Raw genomic sequence first — 9,749 nt, 5'->3', positions numbered from 1 at the left:
GGGGGGGGGGGGGGGGGGGGGGGGGGGGGGGGGGGGGGGGGGGGGGAGCCACAAGGCAGGGCAGGAGAGGGGCGAACAGGAACAGGACGGGGGCTGAAGGCAGGGACGAGGAGCAGAGGGACAGGAGGCATGGGATGGGGAGGAGGAGAAAAGCAAAGGAAGGGGGCAGACATGGAGAGAAGCAGAGAGAGAGGAGAGAGAGCAGAGACTGGAAGGGTGGGAAGAAGTGAAGAAAAAAGGCAATAAAAAAAGGGAAGGGGGAGAGAGAGAGAGAGAGAGAGCAAGAGCGAACGCGGTGAGATGAGAGAACAGACTTCAGCCCTCACAGAAGTGGCGCCGTCCGCTGCATATTTATGACCCTGCCGGAGAGCGAGCGAGGGGACCGGCGGCGGCAGCGGGGGGAGCTCATGGTGGAGGAAAATATGAAGACAAAAAGCTAAGCTGCTCTGGTCCCTTGGCAGNCCCCAGCCACGGGGGCAGCTCGGCCCTGCTCCGGCTGCGGACCCGGGCCCAGCGCGCACCCACCTCCAGCCGCTTCACTTGGGTCCTTTCGAACTCCAGGCGGGTCTCCAGCTCCCGGATCTTAGCTTCCTGCCTGCTCACCAGGGACTTGTCCACCATGGACTGCTCCAGGAACTCCACTTGGCTCTGGAGGGCTTGTAGCTGGGGGTGGGGGCAGGAGGAGAAGAGCTGAGCCCAGGAGGGAGGGGCAGAGGCTGGGCAAGATCACCATGGTGACCAGAGGGCTGGGGGAGGGAGGGAAGAAGGGAGGGAGGGATGCACTGGGGAGGTGGGAGGATGGGGCCCGAGCCAGAGGCATCCCCCACCTGGCCCACCGCTGGCACAGCTTTTGCCCTTTGGAGAGAAAGGAGAAAGCCAAGGACCAGAGAGGGAATAGAAATGTGAAATGAGGCAGCAGAAGCCAAAATGTCTACTATGGCGATATGGCTCCAAGCCTAGCCCTTTGCACGCGTCGATGCTGCTTTCTGGATTACTAATGACCTAGAGGAGAGCTCGCTATCCAGAGAGCTCGGGGCTTTGCCCCCACATACAGGGACCCCGCACCCTCTTTCTACCAAGGGAGAAAGCCCCCACCTGCTCCTGGTGCCCACCTTCTCCTGAAGCTCCTGCTTCTCCTTGTTGGCTTCTTCTAGCTGAGCCTGGAGATCATTCATCTGCGCCAAGTCCCGCGAGGCCTGGGAAAGGAGTATCCCCGTGAAGCAGGATGCCCGTGAACCAAGCCCCAGCCCCTAGCTCCGCACACCGGGTGCAGCCCTGCAATCCCAAAGGGGGTGGCGTGCGGTGGGGGGAGGGAGGGTGGCCTTGAAGAGGACCAGAGGGCCAGCGTCGGTCGTGCGGGGTGTGGTGCGGCACCTGAGCCACGGCTGCCTTGTGCTTCTTCATCAGCTCATTCATGTCCTCCTGGTCCTCTTCCAGCCGGCTCTGGATCTCATTCTTCTCACGCTGAAGGCGGCTCAGCTGCTCCTCCAGCTGGACAGAGGCAAGACCGATCAGAGGGCATCAGGCCTTGAGTGCCTGATGGCACCAGGTGGCAAATCTGAACTCCCCCACGCCGCCTCCAACGGGAAGGGGGGTGATGACGGGCCCGGTCCGTGCACCAGAGCAGGGTCCGGACCCGTGGTGCTGGGGGAGCTGAGTGAAAGGCTGTCTTTGCAGCTTAGACAGACCCTGGGCTAAATGACAGCTGCTTTCTGGCAGCTCTTCGAAGGCTAATGAGAAGGCAGAAAAGGTCTGCCCAGAACAAATGACCCATCATCCTGGCACCAGCAATCCAGGCCCTAACCTGAATGTACTCTGCCCCCTTCAGGCCTCACGCAAGGACCCCTGGAGTCTGTGAGGCTCTCCTGCCTTGGATTCTCATGTCCCCTGGGATGGCCTGCTCCCAGGCTATCCAGCCCCTACAGCCGGTCCACTCCTGGGGGTGGGAGGGGAGCAGACAGCCAACAGCAGCTTCAGGAAATGAATGAATCTATTAGCCTGTAATTCCAAACCAAAATGACTGCGTTGGCTCCTTCTCTGCCCCATCCATCTTGTTACCGGGCTGTGGGGAGCTGGGGAAGCCTCCGCCAAGAAATTTATTAACTCGGATTTAAATAAAATGGTAATTTTATAACAGCCTTTTTTAACACAATTAAAGAATTTGAATTACTCACCTGAAAACTGCTGAGGAGCACAAATGTCACAGGGATAAATCAGGCCCGAGAGATTGGCATCTCACGGCACATGGGTGACCAGCTGGGGGGCCGCGGAACCCAGAGCCCAGCCCAGCCTCCCCGCCGCCCCATTCCCTGCCCAAGGAGGTACGGGTGGCCGCATCCCGGTAATGAATTCCCGGCCGATGGATGGGCCGTGGGAGAGGTAGGGAATTAAAAAGGAAGCATTAAATAAGAGCTCTAATTAGCTGCCGCTTGGGCTTGTCAGTGGGCTGGCCAGGGGAAGGGGAGGAAAACGGAGCCATCCCATCCTCTTATCGGTGCTTCCGCTAATCTCGAGGCACCTGTTTACATCCCTCAGCCACATTAGCTGCCTTTATTTATGGTGTCGGGGCCTGCGGCCAAGCTCCCACAGGCAGGTGGTTAAACAGGGAGATGGGCCCTTGCTGGCTCCCTCTTCCACCTCATCGCCCTCCCGGGCCTCTGCTCTGAGTGCCGAGAGGCGAAGGAGGGGAGGCCCCCTCTCCCTGCAGAAGGCCCTGGCGTGAAGGGAGTGGGCTGGGGCAGGGCCCCTGTCTTGGGGGGGGAAGGGAGCCACAGTTACAGCTCCCTTCTCCTTCGGTCCCCCCACCCCAGCCTGGCCTGCACACCCCAGTTCCTCACCGCGGTCTTGGCTTTGGCGATGTCATCAATCTGCAGGTGCAGGTCTTCGATCTCCACCTCCATTGCTTTCCGCGCTTTCACGGCCGCCGCACAGGTGAACTCAGACTCCTCCAGCTGGACACAGAGCCGCCCCGGCCCCAGGGAGAGACGTCAGCCACTCCCTGGGAGCAGGAGGGCTGTACAGGGTGCCCATGAGGGAGAAGGAGCCCAGGCGCTCTGTTGCTTCGGACCCCAGGGCTGTGGCGTGCTGTGGTGCACGCACAGCCATCTCCTGTGGCAGGGGGGTGGGTGCGGGGCCGTCCTCACCATCCTGGGGCTTGGTGGTCACGCTGTATGGCATACACAGATCCTAGGAGCCTGGCCGCTACCAGTGGCTTCTCCCCCTTCCCTGTTACCTTCCTTCTCAAGGACTCAAGAATCCCTGAGAGGAGCAGCAGCGGGAGAAAGAACTCGCCCCTTGGAGCTGCGAACTTCCTCTCTGTAAAGGTACCTGGTTCTTCAGCTGGGCAATCTCCCTCTTGCTGGGTGCGTTGTTCTTCAGGTGGTCCAGCATGATCTGGGCATCCGCCAGCAGGGCCTTGGTGCGCTTCAGGTCTTTCCGGAGCCGCTTCTCTGACTCCAGGTCCCGCTGGTTCACCTGGGTGGACACCGGAAGCCGGGGCTCTGGGCTCCACCTCAGAGCCTCTTCCTGCCTTCCCCAAGCCCCTGGTGCACTCCTGCCCTCATTCGCGGAGTCCCCTTAACAAGCAACAACGGAGGAAGTGCCAGGGCCGTGCCAGCCGGTGAGAAGAGCCTGGGGGTGCAGTGTATGGTGACGACCCCAGTTCTACACGCGATGACGGCGGGCTTCACAGAGCCCGGTCCCCCTCCCCACTCCCGGTTTTGTATCCCTGAGATGCCTCCCTAAGGCAGGACGGGGCAGGCCGTTGGCCGGGCCGCCAGCAGGCCGCACTTACCTGGTCACTGAGTGTGGCGAGCTTGCTCTCCAGTTCCCGCTTCTCTCGAAGCACCTTCTGCTTGTCCTCATACTCCTCCTCAAGCTGCACTTCCATTTGTTTCAACTGCAGGGCCCGGGGACAGAGGCCCGTCGGGCTCTTCAGTGTCTGCTGCCAGCCAGTCCCCTTCCCCTCTGCATCCCCCCCCACCCTTAGGAAAACTGTGGGGTGGGCTGAGCACGGATGACCCCAAGGGGTCAGACCCCGAATTCAAAGTTCGTAGAGTTTCGGAGCAGCCTGGGAGGGAGAGGAGGGATGGAGGGCCATGCACAGCAGCCCCACGCAGAGTGGGAGGCCTCGTTCCGGAGTGGGCAGGCCCTGCTGGGCCAGGCTAGCTGACTGCACAGAGGGGTACAGAGTGGGCTGTTGCTTGGCACAGAAAGCGGGGAACATTCGTTCCTCAAAGGACTGAGGACCATCTATCGACCCTGAGGGCACACATCCCAGCCAATGTCAGGGTCTGCAGCAGAGGTTCGGGTCCAGAATGGCAATGGATGACTAAGTGGCTAAGGTATAAAAGCAGAAAACCCCTTACATTTTTTAAAATGTTTATTTATTTATTTATTGAGAGAGAGCGAGCGAGAGTAAGCCAGAGAGCACACATGCAAGTGAGTGGTGGAGGAGCAGAGACAGAGAGACAGAGAATCGCAATCAGGCTCTGCACTGTCGGTGGAAAGCCCAATTTGGAGCTCGGTCCCATGAACCGTGAGATCGTGACCTGAGCCAAAATCAAGAGTTGGATGCTCAACTGACTGAGCTATTCCGATGCCCCAAAAACCCCTTCCTTTAAGGAAGTGGTGGGGGAACCAGGGCTTGTAGCAGACAGGTTACGTGCCCGTTACCTTACCTTCTTCTGACATGACTGCCGGGCCTCCTCCACCTCCTCATCCCGACTTTCCACCTCCTTGGAATGGGTCTGTCTCATCCGCTCCATCTCCATCTCTAGGCGTAGCTTCGCCTGGGGGCGGTTGGGAGTAGGGACCAGGTTCCTTTCCCAGCAGCACCCTGACCCCTGTGATGGGCAGCCCTCCCTGGGTTAGCTGGGGGGATGCCGGCGCCTCCCTCGGCCAAACCCTGCAGCACCTGCTCCAACATCTGGATGGTCCCCGCCTGCTCATCCAGCTCCTCTTCCTGATCCTTGACCTTGGCCTCCAGGTCCCGGAGCTGTTTCTTGACCTTGGCCAGAGAGGCCTCATCCTTAGACTCTTGGGAAGAAATGTCCTGGAGCTCAGCCTCCAGGGAGACGACCTTCTGGGTAAATCCCGCAATGTCCATGTCTTTTTCCTGGAGCAAAAGAGAAGGTGAGGCTGGCCCAGGACGGCCGGCGCCTGTGACGTGGGGGTCGGGCGTGGATGGCGGGTGGCCCACGCACCTCCAGTTGCTGCTTCAGGCTGAAAGCTTCGGCGAGGAGCGCATCCTTCTCTCGCTGCAGCTTCTCCCGCTGCAGCTTCTCCCTCTGGGTCTCCTCGTGGGCCTGCGACAGCTCGCTGTCAAACCTGTGAGGGAGCGTGCATGGCCAAGGTGTCTCCACCTGAGCAGGGAAGCATTCTAGATCTCCAGCACCTGCCAGAGGCCACCAGGAAGCAGGGCCACGATGGGACAGGGTGCAAGCGGAGGTGGACTCGCACAGCCCGAAAGCAGGGGTTGGGACAGGGGTGAAGCAACATCCAGGATACAGGTCAGGCCACCTCGCCCTAATGAGCAGCCTGGTCTGGGATGGGGGCATTTCGCTGAGCCGGTCTAAGGGGCCCTTGTTTTAGGGGGGCCTAGGAAGGACCCACAGACTGTTTCCGGGGAAGAGGTAGACAGACTCTGCTTAGTTGTGGTCTTGACCTTTTCCTTTTCAATAGATCAAAGAATGAGGGGGGCCAGGCGGGCACTGGAATGGGCAGAAATGGACGTCCTGCCTCATCTCACTCGCTTTCCACAGTTCAGCTCGGCGACTCTAGCAACTGGCTCCAGCCCCCGCCCGTGGGTGCCAGCCTCTGGCCAGGCCATGTGCTGCAGCAGAACCCGTGTCCCCACCGGGACACCCCGCCCCAGGCTGGAAGCCAGCAGTCCCACTGTGCCCAGCCGGCAGTGTGCCTCGATGGGTGCACAGGCCTCTTTCTCTGCTCCTCTACCTCCTAGCTTCCTATTCCCGCCCAGTGACTCTAAATAAGGAGCAAATTGCTGAAATTCCTCTTAACACCTTCCCTGAATAGCTAATAAGGCTCCTGTTGAAAATGGAATGGCTCCCCCCAACCCAACCCCACATCAGAAAAAAAAAAAAAAGGTAAGGAAACTCAGGGCCGCTGAAATGAAATGAAACTCCCCAGCAGGGAGTGCAGCAAGAGAGGTAAGTGTAGGCCGGGCTGGCACTCGGGGAGCTCGGGGTGCTCGGGGTGCTCGGGAGAGGGGTCCCGCTAAGGGCGCCCGCCTCTATGGGAAAGGGAGGGCGGGGTAAAGAGGAGAACTAGAGAAGCGGAGAGGCGCGGCGGGCGCTGGGAGGGAGGGATAAGATCTGCCAGCTCTCCTCTCTCACTCTCCGCAAGCAGCGCCAGCTGGGAGGACGGTAGAGCGCCCAGGAGGCCGAGGGTGACCCGGGGTCACTGGAAGGACTCGCCTCTGCCCTGCTCACCCCCGGCGTCGTGGCTGTGCTGCTGTCCCCTCACGAAGGCACCCGGGGCCTCTGTGGAGAGGCCCTCCCTGCAGAGGGGAACTAGGCGCTGCTGTTCCCGCTCCCCGGGGCACCCTGCTGCTCCCAGGGTGTGTGGTTCCCGGTGTTGCTAATAAAGGCGTCCCATTCCCATCCCCAGCCAGGGAAATTAATTTAGATTGGATTTTATTCTGTGAGGGCTGCCCCCCTCCTCTGTGTCATTACCATAATGAGATGGAAGTGGCACGGGGGTTTAACAACATTAGCCAGGAGAGTGTGTCTGTGTGGCTGAGGCGAGCGAGGGATGGGGAGCGGGGTGGGGGCCGGGGATAGGGCCTCGGGTGCTCTCTGCAGGGTGCCGGGGAAGCTTGTCCTGCCGAGTCCAGGCAGGGTGATGGGCACACACACAGCGAAAGCCCGGGCGGGCCTCTCGCCTGGATGCGGCCTGAGCGCTCCTCAGAGGTCAGGGCTGAGACCTGTTGACGTTCCGACCAGGGACCATGCAAGCAAGGCCCCTGGCCCAATTCAGGCCCCCTTTCCTTCTCTCCTCCCTGGAGGCGGAGGCGGGGAGCCCCGTTGGGGCGGCTCTGTGTCCAGGGCCGGGGAGGCACCCACCTCCTCTGCTTCTTCTCCAGCTCGTGGTTGCGGACCTGCTGGCCCTCCAGGTGCAGCTTGGTGTCCTGCAGCTCAGCTGTCAGCCGCTGGCACTTCTTCTTGAGCTGCTGCAGAGCCCGCTGGCTCTCGTCACTGTCTGCCTGCAGGTCTCCGAGCTAGGGCCGGGGTGGGGCGCGGGGTCAGTGGCCAGGCAGAGACCCAGAAGTACGGGCGGAGAAGGGGAGGAGGGTGAGGGGGCTGAGGGAGGGAGGGACCCAGGGATGAAGCTGGGGACGTCCAAGGAACCAAAGACACTCAACCGTTTGCCCTTGGGTGTCCCCAGCCCCAGAGGCTGACAGGTGGCCCCTGGGGGCTCGTCTGGCTCCAAGAAGCCCCAAGCCCCTCCCAGGCGCAGGCCTGCGCTCCCTCCACCGGCCTCACCCGCCTCTCCAGCTGCCTCTTGTTCTGCTGCTCCACCTCCAGCTTGTCCTCAAACTCCTGCTGGAGCCGCTTCTTGGTGAAGTCCACTTCCCGCATGGCTCGCTCGTACTTTAGGCGCCACTCACCACCTGCGGGGTTGGGGGCGGGGGACAGACAAGGGAGGACTGAGCTGCTGAGAGTCCCTGAGAAGGGGCAGAAGGGACCAGGCAGGTGGAGTCAGCCAGAGGGACTCAGAGAGGTCTCCGGAACGACAGCTTCCTCATAAGCCAGGAAAAGACCAGAGGGTGTGGGGCTATGGGAACTGCCCTCTCCCGAGGGACCCTGACCATGGCCCTCAGACACTGTCACGATCACGGCTGTACAGCTCTGCACGATAATCCCCTGGTTCACTGGCACCTCTACCTTCTCATCTATTTCTTTCACTGGAGCCTTGCACCCGCCCTAACGGACGGACAGACAGGAGATAGGCCCAGGCCAGGGCAGGGGGCTGCCCAGGGGTGGGTATCAAGCTTGCCCCTCAGGCCGCTGCTGAGCTCCTCTGGCCTCACACCCACCTGCGTCATCATCATCCACCTCCCCGTTGATCTCGGCTGCCCGGATGAGACGGGCCTCCATCACCTCCATTTCCATCACTTCCATTTGCTTCTTCAGCGCATCATACTGGGTCTGTAGAAGGGAGGCTGATGAGGCTGCCGTCCCGCTCCCTCACTCGGTACCAGCCACGGCCCTGAGCCACGCAGACCACGGTCATGTGCTTACCCAGGGCAGACAGGGGTGTCGGGCCACCTGTCCCCGGGGGGGAGCAGATGGACACCAGAGCCTGGTGGTCACTGGCACGGCTGTCTCCACCCCGGCCCTGCCCTCACCTGCAGCTCCTTCATCTCCTTCTCGGCTCGGAGCCTCTCTGCGGTCTCCGCGTCCAGCAGCTGGGAGGCGGACTCTCCTGTGTTTCGTTCATCAGTCAGCTCCGATGTCAGCTCTGAGATCTGGGGTTGGGGGGAGGGCATTGCCGCCAGCTGAAATGCCTGCCTCGCTCAGCTGGAACCCCTGGGGGAGGGGAATTCCCCACCCCACCCCCAGCACCCCCCACCCCACCTGGGCCTGGTGCCCCGGCACAGGTGGACCAGGTGGCCTGGTGTTGGGAGTCACTCACCCGGGTTTCCAGCCTGTCGCTGTTGAGCCGAAGCTCGTTCCGCTCCTTCTCCACCTTCTCAAGCTTGTTCCGCAGCTGCTGGATCTCCTCCTAGGGTGCAGTAAAGAGGGCAAAGTGAGCCAGAGGTGCTGCGGGAGGGCTGAGGCCTGGAATCCGCACCCCTGGGGTGAAGGCAGCTGGGGAAGCTGGACCAGGACACAGGGACTAGGAAGCCACTGCCTCCCAGGGGTTCCTATCCCTACGCCCCTCCCCAGATGCTAAGGATGCCTGAGATTTTATACCAAGAGGCTACCCGGCAGCTTAGCCAACACCCCAGAGGGACACCTTCTGTTTGATGGGTGTAGTTCAAGGACATCGGCTCTCTGGACCAAATAAAGAACACTTGGGAGCCCGAGACAAGCTGGCAAGGCTTTTGCCCACATGGACGAACTTTTCCTTTCCCATTGGCTTGGCCCTTCCGGGGCTGTTACGTACGTCTTTGTTCCGGATCTGCTCCTCGGACAGCTGTACCTCGATGAGGGGCCTCACGGTAGTAAAGAGTTTCCACCAGGGCCAGTCCTTCACCCCTTTGTTTTTCTTGATGTTCTTCTGCACACAGCGGATGGCCAGGTCCTGGATCTGAGTTGGGGTGAAGGTGGCACACAGCAGGGATCTCAGTCCCTGGCGGAGCCAGGATCCTCACCACTGCCACCGCCACCAGCGCGGCGGCCAGGCTGCTCCCTCTTGCCACCTGGTTCAAACACTACCTCCACCACCCCTGGCTCCCAGCATGTCCCCATCCCTCAGAGAGCAGGCAGCAGAGGGCCTGGCCCTGGGAGCACCACACTGGGCACTAACCGCTCTGGCGTCATTAGGAATAATTTCATCTGCTTTATTTGCTGCCTGATTATTTCCAGCACCCTGGCCTAGATGTGCTATAAAACCTAATCTTGCTGAAACACAAGAGGCGGCGGTGCTGGCTGTTTTATGGACTTGCTAATAAGAAAAGGAGTCGCTGACACAGCTCCTTAATCTTCATGGAGCAGCCTATGATCCAGAGCCCACCTTCGCCCAGGCCCTGCCCCCCCACCCCCGCCCTGCCCCAGCGCTGG

The 9,749-nt window shown here is 60.9% G+C and overlaps 1 protein-coding gene across 5 annotated transcripts in view; it reads right to left on the bottom strand.

Annotated features, from left to right (window-relative positions):
- MYO18A (myosin XVIIIA) overlaps positions 1-9,749 on the bottom strand; it is an 85,782-nt gene that overhangs the window by 15,349 nt on the left and 60,684 nt on the right. For all 5 annotated transcript variants that reach the window (XM_077749910.1, XM_077749912.1, XM_077749911.1 and 2 more), the window contains 15 exons: positions 9,133-9,276; positions 8,659-8,748; positions 8,372-8,491; positions 8,060-8,171; positions 7,506-7,633; positions 7,086-7,240; positions 5,205-5,328; positions 4,916-5,116; positions 4,680-4,790; positions 3,794-3,898; positions 3,328-3,474; positions 2,838-2,951; positions 1,375-1,491; positions 1,113-1,196; positions 526-663 (listed from right to left, as the gene is read on the bottom strand). In XM_077749910.1, coding sequence (XP_077606036.1) covers positions 526-663; positions 1,113-1,196; positions 1,375-1,491; positions 2,838-2,951; positions 3,328-3,474; positions 3,794-3,898; positions 4,680-4,790; positions 4,916-5,116; positions 5,205-5,328; positions 7,086-7,240; positions 7,506-7,633; positions 8,060-8,171; positions 8,372-8,491; positions 8,659-8,748; positions 9,133-9,276 — 1,890 coding nt within the window. The remainder of the gene's footprint in view (positions 1-525; positions 664-1,112; positions 1,197-1,374; positions 1,492-2,837; positions 2,952-3,327; positions 3,475-3,793; positions 3,899-4,679; positions 4,791-4,915; positions 5,117-5,204; positions 5,329-7,085; positions 7,241-7,505; positions 7,634-8,059; positions 8,172-8,371; positions 8,492-8,658; positions 8,749-9,132; positions 9,277-9,749) is intronic.

Source organism: Crocuta crocuta, unplaced genomic scaffold (genome assembly GCF_008692635.1).
Source record: "Crocuta crocuta isolate KB4526 unplaced genomic scaffold, BGI_CrCroc_1.0 scaffold149, whole genome shotgun sequence".
In the NCBI taxonomy this organism is placed as follows: domain Eukaryota; kingdom Metazoa; phylum Chordata; class Mammalia; order Carnivora; family Hyaenidae; genus Crocuta; species Crocuta crocuta.
Note: the sequence above shows the minus strand (reverse complement) of the source record. Positions and strands in the feature narration are given on the sequence as shown.